Genomic DNA, 18607 nt, shown 5'->3' on the forward strand with positions numbered 1-18607 from the left:
ATGGACGAATGCAGGCTGATAGATTAGACTGGAATGGTACAACGATAGCATTTTCTAGTACGTATTGTAAATATAAAACATAGTGAGGAAACCTGCATGCCAGAGAGTTCTCCAAAATGTTCTCAGAGGTGTGTGAAGTCCGCACTTGGCCAGCGTGGTGGACTGTGAAAACTAAACCCTTCTCATTGTGAAAGGAGATCCGTACTCAGTAGTTGTCCAGCGAGGGTTGATCAGGATGATGAGTATTGTAAATTAAAGATTTCGATAGTAACATTATTTATATTTTATTTATCTCCTTAGATCAATATTCAAAATTATAATAATAATTACATTTTGATTCGTTTGATATTTGTACATTATTTTGTATGGTAAAATGTGTTTAAAAAACATTGACAATAGAAAGGCTTATAATTCATGTTTTATATTAAGAACAATAAATTCGTTTGTATGTTTTATAAACACATTGAAGCGAAAATTAACGGATGTATGAGATGTGGACATAACGTGTAAAAAATAAAACAGACGAACGAAGCATTGAAAAGCACCCCTAGGCCCTAGCAAACATATTTAAATGTCGTAGCGTTTAGTGTGGTTAGAGTGAATTGTACACATTATAGTAGAACGGCTGTTGAGTGGAATGAAACAGTAAAAAGTTTCCCTTCTGTCCTGTGACAAGAAGGTGGCAAGATGTGTGTGTGAATGAAGATTCACACCCATATTCACAAATGTTACTATGAGGTCTCATAGTAACATTTGGACATAGGAACGCACAGTGCAGGTTCCACCAATCAGATGACTGTGTCACGTCAATAGATGATCTGATTGGTGGAACCTACACTATGCCTTCGAGCGCACTATGAGAACTCATAGTAATGATTGTGAATACGGCCGTATGTCACCCGGGAAAAATGTCGCTACCCTGTGGCTCTATTGCGGTAGAATGACAGCTGAAATATAACGTTCGAAATCACCTCTAATTAGTAGCTCGCTCACTATTGGCTACAATGCATTATTGCACCAAGGATACCATAAATTCAGCCAATCACAAGAAATTGAGATTGAGAAATGACGATTGATGCAGTTTTTCCAGCTGCAAAATAAAGCAAAATGCCACTGTTGGGCAAAAGCTTCTTATATAATACTGGATGATGCCCGCTACTTCGTCGTGGATTTATGTTTCTAAAATTACTGTGGGAACTGTTTGAGTTTGCGAGATAAAAAACAATTACAATAAGAAGTTTCGCTTCTGTCGGGTGTCCCATATCAAGGTGGCGAGATGTGTGCGTGAAGGTTTAAGAAGACGAACCAGGTGGATGGATGGATGGATGGGTGGATGGATGGATGGATAATAAATAGTAAATAAATCTTTGGAGAAGTGGCGAATGCTCGTGAGGCGTGTAACATCTGCCCCCCAAAACGTCACTTCATGATGACCACGACCGCTCTGCCAAGAGTGTTGCGACAAAGAAGAAATAAATCTTTATTATCTTAGCAGAACATTATTTACAGACTTTGGTGAGGAGGTGGTGAGGATGGATGGATGGATGAATCACAGTCTTATCTAAAACGCCTGTACCCTGGTCTCCAGGACGCCAATGTTCTGTATCTCGCTGAGTATGACGTCTCCAGGTTTCAGGTATTCAGGCGGGTCGCGGTACATGCCCACGCCGCCCGGAGTTCCCGTGAGGATAATATCGCCCGGGAGAAGCGTCATTACCCTGGAAAATAAAGTCCCACTGTTGGACAACGGTTGACCACTTCTTATTACTAGATGTTGCCCACGATTCCATCGTGGATTTGGATTTTTAAAATTTTCTCCTTTGAGTCTTTTTAAGAGTTTCCGAAAAAAGTAACCAGTATCTCAGAATCTAGATTATATTATTTTCCTTCATAATGTAAAGGAAAATAAAATACCACTCCAAAATAAAATCCCACTGTTGGACAACGGTTGACCACTTGTTGGTTGACAACACCAACTAGGTGTTGCCGATGCCGATTTCACCGTGGATTTAGGTATTTGGAATTTTCTTCTTCTTTAGGGATACTTTTCCAAGGGATACATTGTAAAAGGGATGGCACAGTTTAAACTTGTCTCTACTGGCAAGTATACTTACGAAGTCAATCTCTCAATGATGTTGGGAATCTTGTGAACGAGCTGGTCAGTCTTGCTCTTCTGTTTGAGGACTCCATTGATGCTGCATTTGATCTCCAAGTTCTGAGGGTCGCCGATCTCATCGCTCGTGGTGATGCAGGGCCCGAGTGGACAGAATGTGTCCATGGACTGTAAGGAAGGAAATGCATTTCTTTTATTTTACGAGATTTTCAGGTTTTTTAGGGTTCCGTACCTCAAAAGGAAAAACGGAACCCTTATAGGATCACTTTGTTGTCTGTCTGTCTGTCGGTCCGTCCGGCCGTCGTGTCTGTCAAGAAAACCTATAGGGTGCTTCCCGTTGACCTAAAATCATGTTTGGCAGGTATGTAGGTCTTATAGCACAAGCAAAGTAATAAATCCAAAAACTGGTGAAATCCAAATGAATTCATTCATTCATCATTAAAAAAAATTAAAATGTGTTTAAGTTTTCAAAGTTAGATAACTAAACCAAGTGGTGTATCATATGAAAGGGCTTTACCTGTACATTCTAAAACAAATTTTTGTTTATTTTTATGCACAATAATTTTTAATTTATCGTGCAAAACGTCGATAAAAATACCCGAGTACGGAACCCTCGGTGCGCGAGTCCGACACGCACTTGGCCGCTTTTTTGTTTTTTAATAAGAAATAGCAAGCAAACCAGCAGGCGGGTCACCTGATATTAAGAGATTACCGCCACCCATGAACATTTGCAACACCGGAGGTGCCGCCGATGCGTTGCCGGCCTTTCAGGAATTTGTTGGTCCGCCCCATGAATAACCTCATGTTGTAATCTAATGGGAACACCGCCTGGTTCCACAGTTTGCATGTGCGTGGAAAAAAGGTTTTGGCACAATGGGCGGTGGTAGTGCGGTGGCGTGCGGTGCGGTGGTTGCAAGTAATAAGTGCATGTTATGCATGGAAATATGAAGGTGGTATGATGGTACTATGGTGGTACTAAGGTGGTAGTATCCGCGGAAAAAGTGAGTGTAGCGCTCTCTCTGTTACGTAGTCCCATACAAATGATATTTCAGAGTACACTACAAAAAAAAAACCCTCTTAATATACTTAATATTTCTATGATCACACTAATATTATAAAGGCGAAAGTTTGTATGTGTGTGTATGTGTGTGTGTGTATGTTTGTTACTCCTTCACACAAAAACTACTGGACGGATTTGGCTGAAATTCGGAATGGAGATAGATAATATCCTGGATTAGCACATAGGCTACTTTTTATCCCGGAAAACCAAAGAGTTCCCACGGGATTTCGAAAAAACTAAATCCACGCGGACGAAGTCGCGGGCGTCAGCTAGTGTTACATGAATTTCTATCTCGACAGTCAAAATACTGTTATTATCTCTGTATAGTAACAAATGATTTTTTTAGTCTTATGCAATATTTATCTTATTTCTGCAGATAATTTATTGTTTGGTGAACGATAATGATGCACTCGAGATAATGTCTCGAAACTAAATGACACGGACATATTCCTAAAGACAAGATATATTTTTCAGTTTCTCTGTTTGATGCATTTTGATTTTACAAATCACACTATCACACTAATATTATAAAGGAGAAAGTTTGTATATGAGTGTGTGTGTATGCGTGTGTGCGTGTGTGTGTGTGTGTGTGTGTGTGTGTGTGTGTGTGTGTGTGTGTGTGTGTGTGTATGTTTGTTACTCCTTCACGCAAAAACTACTGGACGGATTGGGCTGAAATTTAGAATGGAGATAGATTATACTCTGGATTAGCATATAGGCTACTTTTTATTCTGGAAAATCAAAGAGTTCCCACGGTAATTTTAAAAAACCTACATCCACGCGAACGAAGTCGCGGGTATCAGCTAGTGATTTCTAATCCATACTTCCATACCTATATAATAGTGATAGCAATCTTGATCCGTTATCACGATTGGGTTCAGCCATGTTTTGAAGCAGCTCGTAAGTGTTGAAAGATGCGTAAACCCGCGTCAATATTTAATAATCGATTTTGTTAATTACCCGACTGCGGCAAAGCCAAAAGGAAGGGTTATGATTTTAGCAGTCGATGTATGTATGTATGTATATTTGTATCCAGGTTCTGTGTATTCCGCCGTAGCGCCTAAACTACTGGGCCGATTTTGATAAATGAGGTGTCGATTGATTCGTTGTAAAGGCTCGGTTGACATGACCGGGTGGCCTGGGGCGGGTCACAAGTATTATATGCATAAAATCATTTACCTTGCCAAGTAAGAACTGTCCGCCATTCTTAGCCTTCTGCCAGTCTCGTGCGCTGATGTCTTGAGCTATGGTGTAGCCAACGACGTAGTTAAAAGCATCGGCTGCCTTAACATTGCTGGCTTCCTTCCCGATTACCACTGTTAATTCCACTTCCCAGTCAACTTTCTGAGGACATACGTATGCAAATTACTCATATTATATGTATATAAAAAAAATATCTTCCCATATTAAGCGGTGGTAGCCTAGTGGTGAAGAGGTTAGCCTCTTAGGAGGGAGATCAAGGGTTTGATCCCGGGTATGCACATCTAACTATTCAGAGTTTGTATAGAGAGTTCTGTGTTTCAAGTACAATAGAATTTCACTAATCTATGGGCTAACATAGGCTACTTTTTGCCCTAAAATCAATGAGTTCCCATGAGATTTATAAAAACCTTAATCCACACCAAAGGCTGCAGGTATCCCCCTTAAGAGGACAAGATTGGCCAGCATATTAATACTTCATCTTCTTCATCTCACGCACAACAGATGGAAACATTTAAGGGCGGAAACCAGCCCAGAAAGAAGAAAGAAAAAAGAAAAAAAAAACTTCATCTTGAAGGGATGTCACACAGAACTCAAATCTGTATATAGTCCCAGGAGTGATTGCAGTTAGAAGATATAATATAAAGAATAGAGGGGAAAAAAATTCAATTACATCAGTGACTTGAGTCCTCAACCTCACAGCATCCTTAGGCCCAACGATGGCGCTGGAGAATTTGCTGAAGATCATGGGCACCTCAGGGGGTGTTAACTTCTGTTCTTCACAGTGATCCTTGTAATTTAGGCCTACGCACAGCACTTTGTCATTCCCGTGCACCGGCGCGGCCAGATCTACTGATGATAGAGGTACTAGGGCTGCAGAGGTAGATTGTAATCTGAAATTAAATTAACTATGGGTTAAGTAAGAGCCTGTGAGGACCAGACCTTAGTTATTTTATAAAAGTTCAAAGTTTCTATGCACATTGTCCTCAACACAGATAGAAACAATGGGTGACTTATAAAGGTTGGATCATCATGCCTTTGGCAGATAACGGGTAACAAACATGTATGGAATCATTCATCAAAGTATGAAGAGTAATCTATACTAATATTATAAAGAGGAAACCTTTGTATTTTTGTGTTTGTATTGAATAGGCTCAAAAACTACTGGACCGATTTCAAAATTTCTTTTACCATTACTTAGAGGGATTCTTCCGAATCCGTATAGGCTATATTTTATCCCGGAAAATAGAAAAAATAAATGTCCACCCGTGCGTAGCCGGGGCGGGTCGCTAGTTTTTTATATTTTTTTGGAATAGTATTAGAAATCACATGCATTGTTCCGCCCTTTGTTGGGGACAACGTGCAGAGAAGCTTTTAGCTTTTATAAAATAACGAAAGTCTAGCTGTCACAGGGTCTTTCGCTATTAAAATAATGAAGACTTAATAGAGTAGATACTATTTTAAAAGATTTTTATTTGTTTTAATAATAATTGTTATTTATGTTTTCATTCATAATTTATTGGTGTTACGAATTGCACTTGCAAAAAAAGCACTTGTAATAATAATACTTTTTTTCTACAGAAATAATTTTTTAAAGGAAGATAGAACTTAACAAAATTACTTTGCAGTGTATTAACATCTGACCTCCAAAACTAATTACCAAACCTAATCATACTTTACTTGTTTCATTTGAATTAAAACAGTAATTACTCTACAATGTAAGAAGGTAAATAATATTTAGTCAACGTAAACTAAACATAAATTCCCATAGACTCTGGATTTGACATAGACTTTGCCATAGGATTGGATTTCATAAATTTTGAATTGGTTACATCACATTAATTACTTAAATATATTATAGAAAAACACTTTTTTATCAACAATAACTCAAAATTAAAAAAAACCACAGACACAAAAACCTCTATAAGAAAACTAGAAAAGAGCTGATAATGTTCAAACGGCTGAACCGATTTTCTTCAATTACAGCTAAGCACACTCTCGATCAAGCCACCTTTCAAACAAAAAAAAACTAAATTAAAATCGGTTCATTTGTTTAGGAGCTACGATGCCACAGACAGATACACACATACACATGTCAAACTTATAACACCCCTCTTTTTGGGTCGGGGATTAAAAATAAGAACCTCAAGTTTCGATTTAACTTTAGATTGTCTTTAGCAATTTGTCTATACAGCAAACATCAAAAAATTGGGATCTTACTTGGTTACCAGGTTCTCAACTACTAAAGCTGGACTCTGTGCTGTACTAAGCCTTTTTGCCTTTAAACCCAGACATATGTTAATAGCTAAACGTGTCCAATAAAGCCTGGACTACTTAACAACCCTAAATGCACCTCCTACCCGGTTGAGATAGAAGTTAGAACCAAGTGGCACCACCACTAAGTATTTTTATATGTAGCTTTAGTTTCTAATAAGAACATAGGGGACTTCGTCTGTGTTGGTGTTAGCTGGCGGGCGTGCTCTGCCTCTTTGGAGTGTTTTTTTGTTAAAACTGACTGGAAAGCGCTCTAAGGGGGTGGCGTGCGTATGTCGGCGAGCACCGGCACAGACGGGGTCCAAACTTGTATAGTTTAACTAACTTGTTACAAATAACTACAAACTTGAAATTGGCTAATCTTTGTAAAGCCAGACGGGAGAGGAAAAAAAAACGTAGGTATATACCTTTTAACTTTTTCAATGTCACCATTCCTAAGAATCTCCAAAATGGTGCTAGGTAATTTATTATCCGCCTTATTTATGTCCACAACGCTGTCCCCTTTCAGAATTCCAGCGCGAATCTCGCTGGGATTGTTTTTGTAAACGAACTGAACGAGCTTCATGTTTCTACGCGAGCTTACAGTAAAGTTTCGAGCACTTGTCGTACTAATAACCTTTTTCACAGGAAACCGAGTTTTTATACACGTTATCGCGCGCCGAGCCCAGATTGTGTTATTCATTTTGAAGTGGACGTCTAATCGTCACAACTCAATAAACAAACAAATTACGTAATCGCTGTAACCGCTAAAAAATAATAAATTAGAGCGTAGAGGTTTTGTTCAGGTCAGCTATTTATTTTATAGTTCTCACACAATTTGAACTTATAGTCAATTTTAAGGTTTATAGCTTTGATTATGTATATAGCTCTTAAAGGCACTAATTTATATAGTTTAACGATAGCGTAACTAAAATTAATCAGTAAAAAAAACAAGATTTGTTGATCTTTGACCGGCTGATATAAAATTTGACAGCACTTTGACATAAGTTAATCATTTAAATAGTACAATACCAGTTCTTACTACGTTGTAACATAGTTGAAAATACATTAGCAAATGATAAGATGAATATTACGTTTCAGTCTTGAACTCGTGATTCCGTTTTGTTTGACGTTTGCTGGTTGTCAACGTCAAAGTTGAATAGCGTTCAAAAATATGCGGCTGAATCTTATAATTTTTTTTAAAAAGTTTAATAATAATTATATGTAACTAATGTAAATATACTTCTATATTAAAAAAAATTGTTACTAATATTCATGTACTCATGATAAAGTTATTGAAACAAAACTGTAAAACAAATAGCAATTACACAGCAGCTATCCTTAATGTTCATTGCTGTTGACTATTGAGTAGGCGTCTCAAATAGATGTAGGCAGTAATAAACAATTAAAAAAAATCAATAAACTTATTATAATATGTTTAATCTATCCTCAATAGAAACGAAATGTCCGGAGACGGGCTTCAAAAGGACATCCAGCTTGATCACTGCCTTGGTATGGTCTGCGCGGAGTCGGTATCTTCGGAGCACGTGGCTTAGGAGAGACTTCATGGACATCATCGCGTAGGTTTTGCCTGGAACCCAAAGATGTTATAAAACGGCAATATGGATGATGCCTACCTACTAGTCAAATGAGCAACTTTTTATCAAACATCAAAACGCATCGTAAATGATTTTTTTTTAAATAAAAAATAGCGAGCAAACGAGCAGGCGGGTCACCTGGTGTTAAGTGATTACCGCCGCCCATGAACATTTGCAGCACTAGAGGTACCGCCGATGCGTTGTATGAAATACATAGATTCGACGTAAACTTTTTAGTTAAATCGATAAGTAGGTAATTTATAAAATAGATAGCAATCTTAAAACGAGCAGCGTACGTGGATTTTACAAATCTTGGAAGATCCTCTATTTAATTACTAAGAAATAATTTGTTTTGACATAATATGTATCAGCCAACACGGCCAAGGTTTCTGTGATTGTTTATCTTTTAATTCAGCTAAGGAAAACTAAAGTTATAGGTGCTTAGGTGTTTACCTATGCAATTTCTTTTTCCCAAGCTAAATCCAACAAAGGCGTTAGGGTTCCTGGGCAGCCTAGCTGGATCCAACCATCTCTCAGGCCTAAACTCCTCCACATCTGCACCCCAGATTCCATTTCGGTGAATGCCGTATAATATCAACATGCAGTTGTGACCAGCTTTAAGTGTGTAGTTTTCTGGAAAATTTCCAAAAATATTTTTTTAAATTACCTACTCAGCGAGGAAGCGAGCACTTGATGATAAGTGATTACCACTGCCCATGAACACTGCAAAAGAGGAACCGCCAATGCGTTTTTTGCCACTTCAGCTTCTCAGCCTGTTGAGCTGTGTTACTGTTTCTCCTATGGATCTCCTCATTTCTGATTTGATCGTAGCAGGAAGCGGCTGGATTCAAGCGGCCCAAGACCGTGGTGTGTGGAAGACCCTACCAGAGGCATATGTCCAGCGATTTAGCGTTCTGGTATGATGCCGTGTAGAAACCAAAGGGGTGTGGGTTTAATAAAAACTGCCATAGCCCTTCCAGGTTAGCTCAGCTTCCATCTTAGACTGCATCATCACTTACCACCAGGCGAGATTGCAGTCAAGGCCTAACTTGTATGTGAATATAAAAAAAGCTATATATGTTAATGACGATGATGGTGATGAAGAAAAAGAATCTTACTCAGTTTGACATCCTGGTCAATATACCTGCCAACGAATGGCGCCATCACGTAATATCTCATGGTTTCCTTGAGAACTGCTTCTAAGTACACGAGCTTCGATAGATCCTGCTTTTCCACATCTCTGTAGGTGCCGCCGAATACTTCATGTAATCTGCAAATATTTATAACTAGCCGATGCTCGCGGCTTCGCCCGCGTGGATTTAGGTTTTTCGAAATCCCGTGGGAACTCTTTGATTTTCCGGGATAAAAAGTAGCCTATCTCAATAAATAGTTTATTTGGATAAGGATTAGTATTTGACGATAATATGATCAATAAACATAGGCTAATAATTTTAATTACTTTTATTCTATGGAAAAGTGGTTATAATGGCTAAAATATAAATGTTTGGTTTATACTATCGCGGACTTTTTTGTAGGCATTATTGAGTTCTACAACTTTTCTATAGAAGTCAACCATACATCTCTAACCATTTAGGCAGCGTTCGCGAGAATCGTTAACGTACGGCAGTTTTTTCGACGCCTTACTCCACAATTTTCACTACCACGAAAAATTTTATCTATTTTCCGGGATAAAATATAGCCTATACGGATTCGGAAGAATCCCTCTAAGTAATAGTAAAAGAAATTTTGAAATCGGTCCAGTAGTTTTTGAGCCTATTCAATACAAACATACAAAAATACAAAAATACAAAGGTTTTCTCTTTATAATATTAGTATAGAGTACTAGCCGATGCCCGCGACTTCGCCCGCGTGGATTTAGGTTTTTGAAATCCCGTGGGAACTCTTTGATTTTCCGGGATAAAAAGTAGCCTATGTGCTAATCCAGGATATTATCTATCTCCATTCCAAATTTCAGCCAAATCCGTTCAGTAGTTTTTGCGTGAAGGAGTAACAAACATACACACACACACACACACATATACAAACTTTCGCCTTTATAATATTAGTGTGATAGACTTACCTACAAGGTTGCCTACCCCTGTTTCACTCAGACAAAATTTCTGAAAATCTTTTAATCTTTTAATAATCTTTTTTCATTATACATAGATAATAAATAAATTATTAAATTAAAAAAAAAAATAGCTAGACCACAATTTCAGCTGACGTTGGTAATTTCGGCTGAGATTGGTAGGCCAATCAAATTTTAGGGTTCCGTACCCAATGGGTGCCAACAGGACCCTGTTACTAAGCCTCCGCTGTTCGTCCGTCCGTCTGTCTGTCAGTGGGCTGTATCTCGTGAACCATAATAGGCAGAGAGTTGAAATTTTCAGGTAAGTATTATAATGGTAGCGCTAAGTTTTTGTTTGCGTTCTAATAATAATTATACCCTGTATAGGTCGAAATATTTCTAAAATTGAATACATACTCTTCATATATTTTCTCCTGCACTTGCGGATAGGATCCGATCAACAGTAAGGCAAACACTGTAACATTAGCGGACGTATCGTGCCCTGCCATTATGATGGTATTCATCTCATCTCTTATTTCTCTGTCAGTCAGTACACCTTCGTCCAAATCCATAAGAAGATCCATGAATACTTTCAGTTTAGGGCCTGTTAACAAGAAAATAAATAAGGGTTCTGTAGGTACCTAAAAGGAAACATGTAAGTATAGACAAGGGGTAATTAGAACGCTAGCAAATTGCAAAAATGAAGACAAGTTATAGTACTGATGATTGACTGCTCTGATAAAACAAAAAAATCCGAAAAAAATAATATATAAAAAGGTCTGGTATTTTTTAAAGTTTGCAAATAAAACATCTGACTGACGCTAGGGATCAACGTACGTTGCGCAGATAGGTACCACGGCGTCAATGCCACGTCGTAGGTGGAGCATTGACCCCGAGTTTTGCACACTACTTATTGCGGGTTTGAAACACACTAAATCACTAAAACTACAAGTAGGTATAGCAAATGGTACCTACTTGGTATTAGATGGTTGTATACCTATAGCGCTTTTTTGCTAGCCTTCTAATAACATCCTGTATTATAGTAATTAAAAAAATTAAAATACACGTCTGTTCTACCATATTGAATTTATTTTGTGATACTGAGGTCATTGGTCCCTTGATGCTATAAGAAAAAGGTCAAGCTACCTTTGGCTACTTTCAAACAAGTGTAAATTAAAAATTTATAACACCCAGACAAGTGAAGGTTACAGTATCTAGAAAAGAGCTGATAACTTTCAAACGGCTGAACCGATTTTCTTGGATTATAGCTAAGAACACTCTCGATCAAGCCACCTTTCAAACAAAAAAAACTAAATTAAAATCGGTTCATTAGCTTAAGAGCTACGATGCTACAGACAGATACACAGATACACAGACACACAGATACACAGACACACAGATACACACGTCAAACTTATAACACCCCTATTTTTGGGTCGGGGGTTAAAAAATACCAGTAAATACTTACCATTTTGGTCTTTGTTAGTTTCAAAAGATTTGTTTTGTCTTCTCTGAGCCCGTTTCTTTTGGAGTACCTGTTGAAATAACAAGGAGAATTATTTGGGCAAAATAATGCCTGTACAGACGAGGGACAAAATACACAATGGAATTTCTTTTTTTCTCTCTTGCTGGTCCTTCTCGGTAGGAAAGGTATTCCGAACCAGTGGTAGATGCTCTTGACGATTCAAAAGTACTTGTAAAAGTCTAATTATTATTGAATAAAAATATTTTGAATTTGAATTTGATTAACACCATAGGCGAAACATCGTACCTAATAAAAGATGGAAGTCTGGAAGTCATGTGGAACTTGGAAGTCCCTTTCATTTTTTTTTAAAATTTTATTCAGATACAAGTTAGCAACTGCAAGACTGCAGTCTCACCTGGTGGTAAGTGATGATGCAGTCTAAGATGGAAGCGGGCTATGGCAGTTTTTATTAAAGCCATACCCCTTTGGTTTCTACACGGCATCGTACCCGAACGCTAAGTTACTTAGCGGCACGGCTTTGCCGGTAGGGTGGCAACTAGCAACGACCGAAGCCTCCCACCGGACAAGACCCTTTAAGTGATAGCTATGTCCAGAAGCGGATGTCTATTGGTTGATAATCAATAAAACATGCTCACCGAATCACATACTCTATTCAGGACTTTTACACATTCGTCTTGCTTTTTCTTGATGCTACTGAACTTGTACAAGAAGTCTGGGTAGAGCCAGAGTCTGTGGAACCTAGAAATGTTGCAGTTCATGTACGTTTCAAAGGACTTCACGTAGTTCAGGGCCTCTTCTTCGCTTATGCTGTCGTCTAATGCTGTTACTGAAATAGGTATAACTTAGGTTATTACATTTTTGTGGGGATCTCTAATTTTTGGAAAATGTAATATAGCCTATGTCACTCAGGAATACTGTAGCTTTCTACTGGTGTAAGAATTTTCAAAATCGGTTCGAAGTTTCAGAAACTACTTAAGTACTACGTACTTCTTACAAACTTTACTTGCCTCTTTATAATATTAGTATAGAAGTAGGTATAGATGTAGGGTAGGATGGGGCTGAAAGGTCCAATTTGATTATTTGCGAAAACAGAGCCAAATTTATCAAAAATCAAAATAAACAACACTAATCAAACAAACTATCTCATCTGACTTTTATTTTTGGTTGAATTATCATAATGTTATTATACTTATAATTTTTCTAGACCTTGTCGTCTGTCCTTTTTTGCCCCGTAGTTGCCAAAAAGGGACAGACGACACGATGTTTTCTTTCGCCGTTAAAATAAGTGGTACTAAAGCATTTACGAGTAGGTACGTACCTCTGAAAGGTTAGAGGTGCGTGTCTGGGATTGAATCCCAGACCCTCTGACTAGGAGGCCGATGTTACCGCTTTTTTATTGAATTTTAAATATTATGTAGGTACTGACAACAATATTATGTAACCAAGGTCACCTGACATAGCCCAAACTATTAGCAAGCTGAAGTGGCAGTGGGCAGGCCATGCCTGTCGTAGAGGCGATGGCCGTTGGAGCCGGAAAGTCCTTGAGTGGAGACCGCGTTTAAGCAAACGTAGTGTGGGACGCCCTCCAGCACAATGGACCGATGATATTAAGCGGCTGGCGGGAAGTGGCTGGATGAGGAAGGCTGAGGACCGGGTGTGGTGGCGCTCTTTAGGGAAGGCCTATGTCCAACAGTGGACGTCCACAGGCTGATGATGATGATGATGATGTAGGTACTTATAGGTATTCAATCTACTTACAACAAATAGTTTCCATAAAATTCTGCCTCACGTAAGGCGAATGGTCAAAAGCACCTTTGTCCACCTCTAATGCCAGTTGCGACACCAAGCGTCGGCCTTGGCTGTTGAAAACCGACAGAAAGCCGTCGAGGATGTGCTGGTTGAAGGTAGGACTGATTAACTTCCTGTGTCGTTTCCATGTTGAAACTAGACAAAAATGTTTAATTATATTCATGAAAATATCACGCCAATCCATAGATTCATTACGGTGTTATTGAAGGACAAACCAACAAACGAACCATCATACTTAATCCACACTAATATTATATGTCTGTCTGTCTGTCTCTCTGGCTATCTCTCTATCCGTCCGTCCGTCCGTTCGTCCGTCCGTCCGTCCGTCTTTCTGTTTGTCTGTATGTTAGCTTTTCACGGATCAACAGTTTAACCGATTTTGATGAAATTTTGTACAGAGTTAGCTAATGTAACGCCACACAGCCAATCGCAACGCGCCAACGCCAACCAGACTATCCGAGTCAAGCCAAGCTGGCCAATCACCGCCTGTTACAGCAAATAACCGCCAAGACGGCCAATCATAGGCTACTGCCGCCATGACAGCCAATCAACGCCAGCGCCATTGACAGCCGAACGCAGCTCAGCCACCACTGCCGAATGCCTTCGGTGGGGATAACGCCATATAAAGCCATGCGAGCTCATTTATAGTATTATTATTGTATCGTACGCATTATAAGCTGAAATACTGCCGGTTTGTGTAAATAAGTGTAATAAGTAAATAAGTGTATTAGTAACAAATATAATATGAGAGTAATTATTAGTGTGTTGAGTGAAGTGATAAAATAAATTAGTGCGATTATACTGATTTGCTCTTTTTATTTAAACCCACTGTTTCACTTACATTCCGGGGACAAATCCCGGGCGGAAAATCAAAAAGTTCCACTGAATTTAAAAAACCTTAATCCACGCGAGCGAAGTCGCGGGCATTATCCAGTATATTACTATAAATGCGAAAGTGTGTTAGTTTATTAGTTTGTTGGTTTCTCCTGCATGGATAGGTATAATTAAAAACCTGTAGAGTGACGTAGGCTACTTTTTATCCCGGAAAATCAAAGAGTTTTTTTTAAAGAATATTAGCCATTTTAATTATGACTAACATTCCTCTTTCCCCTGCAACTAAGCGTAAAGCTTGTGCTAGGAGTGGGTACGACAATAGTGCAATGGGTGGGGTTTGAACCGGCGATCTTTCGGATTTCAGTCCGTTCCTATAACTATTGAGCTATTGAGGCTAGAGTTACCGCGCATGGACTTAGGTTTTTTCCACGCGGATGAAGTCGCGGGCATCAGCTTGTAAACTAATAAACAACAAACATACACTTTTGCATTAATAAGTAATATAGTTATAGAGGTAAGTATAGGTAGGTTTTATTCTGTGCATGTTTCTTACCCGGTGAGAACAGAAGACCGTCCCCAAGTAGTTCCTTCGTGAATTCGTAACTGAATTGATCTTTTTCAAAACAAGTGTTGGATAATGTGTAAATGTCATCTGGATGTGTTAAAGCTGAAATAAATATAAGGGGAGTTGATTCCACAGTTTGCATGGAAAAAAGGATCTGCCACAACGGGCGGTCGAAGTGCACCAGGCACCCAGGCGATGAGGTTGAAATTGCTTGCGGTGGCGTGCGGTGCGGTTGTAGAAAGAGGAGGGTAGAATGAGGTCAAACAGCTCTTCAGAGCACTCCCCATCATAAAGGCGATAAAAACGCAAAGAGAGCTTACATCTCTGCGGTGCTCAAGGCTCTCCAACGAGCTGGTTAGTTTGGGATCGTCCACAAGCTCTTAGGAATGAAATTTCTGGAAATCCTTTCTTACCCGTTATGTACTTCATTAATTTTTTTTATAACTAATGGTTACTAGCTTGGGTACAGTATAATTGAGAATTAATGATAATAATATGAGTTATGACCCGCTGATATTATTATGACAATGAGGCTCTCTACGCACTGCATCCGATCCGATCCGAAGTAGCCGTAATCGGATTCGTATAGGATGCAGTGCACGTGAGCCTGATGATAATAATTTGATCAAACATGTCAATAATTACTTCTCTTACCGTAAAATTTGTATGGGCCCATGTGAAAATAACAGGCGTGTCCCAAATTCATGCACACATTAGTTATTTTTTTTAATTGAATCCAAAAGTCTGAAAACAATCACAAGTAATTATCATTTTTCCCCACTTGTTCGGAAATCGCTTTATTATTTTAAAAACCCAGCAATTTCTAACTGAACAGTGATAGAAATTGCTGGACGGATTCAAACTGGTAACACAGTTCTTTAAAAGCACACTTATATGAATTAGGTGTTTTAAAGTAGGTACACGTTTCAAATTCTGAATGATGCGATATAGAACTTCTTTAAAAAAGCTTGAAAAAGAAGCAAGAATTCACTCGCATTTTCGGATTTTTCCCTTTGCTTGTGCTATAAAACATTGCTACCTGCCTTTCATGATTCTAGGTCAACGGGAAGTACCCTTATAGGTTTGATTTTGGTTTGACAGACAAACAGACAGACAACGGATCCTATATCATATCCTATATCTCAGATATATATCAGATCCTATATCAGATCCTATGGCATATGATTGTAAATTGAATACTTGAAAAGAGCAAACGCCGAGTTTCTTGCTGCTTCTTCTCAGTAGGAACGGCATTCTGAAGACGATTCAAAAACACTTGTAAAAGTTTAATTGAATAAGAATATTTTGAATTTGAATATAAGGGTTCCTTTTTTCTCTCAAGTTAGATATTCACTCACTCAAAGGGCCACCGATGAACAAATGCGCGTGCCCAATGAAAGGCCACGAGCCCGGGTACATGGGTGGTTCACCAGGTTTCCTTCTCGTATACCAGATCCAGCACAAAAGAGACGCCACGACTAACAACACTATCCATGGCATTTTGACGTCTTAGGACAGCTTCTGTAAGATGACTGAAAAATCACCGTGTATGTTTGAAAAATCAGCCTAGTGTGAATCAGACTCGCGCACCGAGGGTACTCGGGTATTTTTTCCGACATTTTGCACGATAAATCAAAAACTATTATCCATAAAAATAAATAAAAATCTGTTTTAGAATATACAGGTGAAGCCCTTTCATATGAAAGGTATGGTATACTTATCTTACTTTGAAAATTGAAACACATTTTTTTTTTATCGTGTAACCACAAATACACGGTTTTCGGATTCTAAGCTATAAGACCTACCTACCTGCCAAATTTCATGATTCTAGGTCAACGGGAAGTACTCTATAGGTTTTCTTAACAGACACGACGGACGGACGGGCGGACGGCCAGACAACAAAGTGATCCTATAAGGGTTCCGTTTTCCTTTTGAGGTACAAAAATATAACCTACCTACCTATATACCTAAAAATAAAATGACCTGTTGATATGAGGATGAAGCTTTTCACGCACTGCATCCGATCGATCCGATTTGGATCGTGAATCCGATCCGATGTTGCCGTAGTCGGATTCATAGCGGATACAGTGCGTAAAGGCCTTAATCGGACACTACCGATTGAACCTTCGGCTTCAGCCACCATCGGCCAAAAACACCCTTTGGTCAAACCTTCGTCTTCGGCCAAAATGGCCAAAAATATTTTTAAAATATCTTGTTATCAATGTACCGTACCTATTTATAAAATTAGCTCGCTGTATGGAATAAAATTAATAATTATTATAAAAACGAATGAAAACAATGACTAAAACTATTAATTAATTATTATTTGTGATCATATTTTTCGATTTATTTAGGTAATTGAAGCATAATTATTTAAGAGGGCTCTCTCCGTCACTCGTTTCATACAATCGTAGTTCCAATTTCATTTGAATATTAAGCAACCTAAGTCCATGAAATTTTGCAGACATATTCTAGAAAGTAATATCTATGTCTGTGGTTTTCCAGATTTCTGTTAAAATATTCGGTTTCAAAGTTACGCGGTCTTAAAAATTTTCATACAAATCTTGGAGCCCCTGTAATTTTAAAACTACATATTTTTAGAAAAATCTAAAACACCACAGACACAGATATTAGTTTCTAGAATATGTCTGCAAAATTTCATGGACTTTGGTTGCTTAATATTCAAATGAAATTGGAACTACGATTGTATGAAACGAGTGGAAACGAGTGACGGAGAGAGCCCTGTTAGTAATCATTTTAAAAAAACATATATAGTATAGGTACCTTTATTCTGAAAAGTAATAACTAATTAATATTACTTCCTATTTTTTAAATAAAATTATTTCACCTTTTCCGCTTGAAAACATTACAACTTTGAGTTTGAGTTACAACTGAAGTCAAAGTTGTGCGATTTATGGCACCTACTTCATTATGAAAGCAATAAGTATGTCATCATTTACTTACATGTTTATTTACTGGACTCATATACATTGCTAGTTGATCCGCCCCGACTTCGCTTTAGTCGTATTTTTGTTCTGAAAACTCTATATTAGTGGGATATCCATATTAAAGAAATAATCTAGCTAGTAGCTAGCATGCAAAATCTCAAATTTCTGAACCTCGTTGTATCCTTTTTCACGTCCTTTTACACCTTAGAATTTAGATTAGGTTTTGCCCCCGAATAATTTCAGGGATTTTTTTTTATTTCAGAGGTCCCGAAAATACCCGAAATCCCAGACATAAAGCGAAATAAATTTTTAAAATGTTCAGTTAATGAACTTTCGAATAATTTTCGGTGAAAATCCAAAATTTTCATTCGCTGTGATCGTTTGTTCAAGTGTTTAATTTTACTCTTTTTTGCTTCACCTTAGGCTGCATCATCACTTGCCAGGGGGTCTGATCGCAGCCAAGCGTAGTCTTTAAATTAAAAAAAAAAGTACGCGCTCGCTTCGCTTGCGCTTTTATGAACGGTTAATTTCTATCGTGCCTACTGTCAAAGTGAAAGATAAAACTTTAAGGACCAGGAACCACAGCCAGGAACCCCGTTAAGTCGGACCAAAGGTATTGGTAAAAAATTCAAAAACACAACCCTCCTTTTGCTTTTCGTAAAAGGTTTACTTG

General features: G+C 38.3%; 2 protein-coding genes across 7 annotated transcripts; both read right to left on the minus strand.

The window, feature by feature from the left end:
• Nucleotides 1-265: 265 nt before the first annotated feature.
• Nucleotides 266-7659, minus strand: LOC123877617 (fumarylacetoacetate hydrolase domain-containing protein 2). Its single transcript, XM_045924439.1, has 6 exons — nucleotides 7055-7659; nucleotides 5047-5266; nucleotides 4353-4517; nucleotides 2115-2281; nucleotides 1531-1718; nucleotides 266-1347 (listed from the first exon to the last, which is right to left on the minus strand). The coding sequence occupies exons 1-5, from the start codon at nucleotides 7327-7329 to the stop codon at nucleotides 1562-1564; spliced, it is 984 nt and encodes a 327-aa protein (XP_045780395.1). The 5' UTR covers nucleotides 7330-7659; the 3' UTR covers nucleotides 266-1347; nucleotides 1531-1561.
• A 386-nt stretch (nucleotides 7660-8045) lies between these two features.
• Nucleotides 8046-17920, minus strand: LOC123877611 (cytochrome P450 4C1-like). 6 transcript variants are annotated; one of them, XM_045924427.1, is made up of 11 exons: nucleotides 17771-17920; nucleotides 16345-16518; nucleotides 15641-15730; nucleotides 14975-15088; nucleotides 13537-13722; nucleotides 12414-12604; nucleotides 11761-11827; nucleotides 10710-10896; nucleotides 9343-9494; nucleotides 8678-8857; nucleotides 8046-8217 (listed from the first exon to the last, which is right to left on the minus strand). In XM_045924427.1, the coding sequence occupies exons 2-11, from the start codon at nucleotides 16484-16486 to the stop codon at nucleotides 8054-8056; spliced, it is 1473 nt and encodes a 490-aa protein (XP_045780383.1). In that variant the 5' UTR covers nucleotides 16487-16518; nucleotides 17771-17920; the 3' UTR covers nucleotides 8046-8053. The 6 variants fall into 6 exon arrangements, with proteins under 6 accessions (XP_045780383.1, XP_045780384.1, XP_045780387.1 ...); XM_045924428.1 differs by having other exon boundaries at nucleotides 17835-17910; XM_045924431.1 differs by having other exon boundaries at nucleotides 16345-16504; nucleotides 17771-17910.
• Nucleotides 17921-18607: the final 687 nt, after the last annotated feature.

This window comes from Maniola jurtina, chromosome 24, assembly GCF_905333055.1.
Source record: "Maniola jurtina chromosome 24, ilManJurt1.1, whole genome shotgun sequence".
Taxonomy (NCBI): domain Eukaryota; kingdom Metazoa; phylum Arthropoda; class Insecta; order Lepidoptera; family Nymphalidae; genus Maniola; species Maniola jurtina.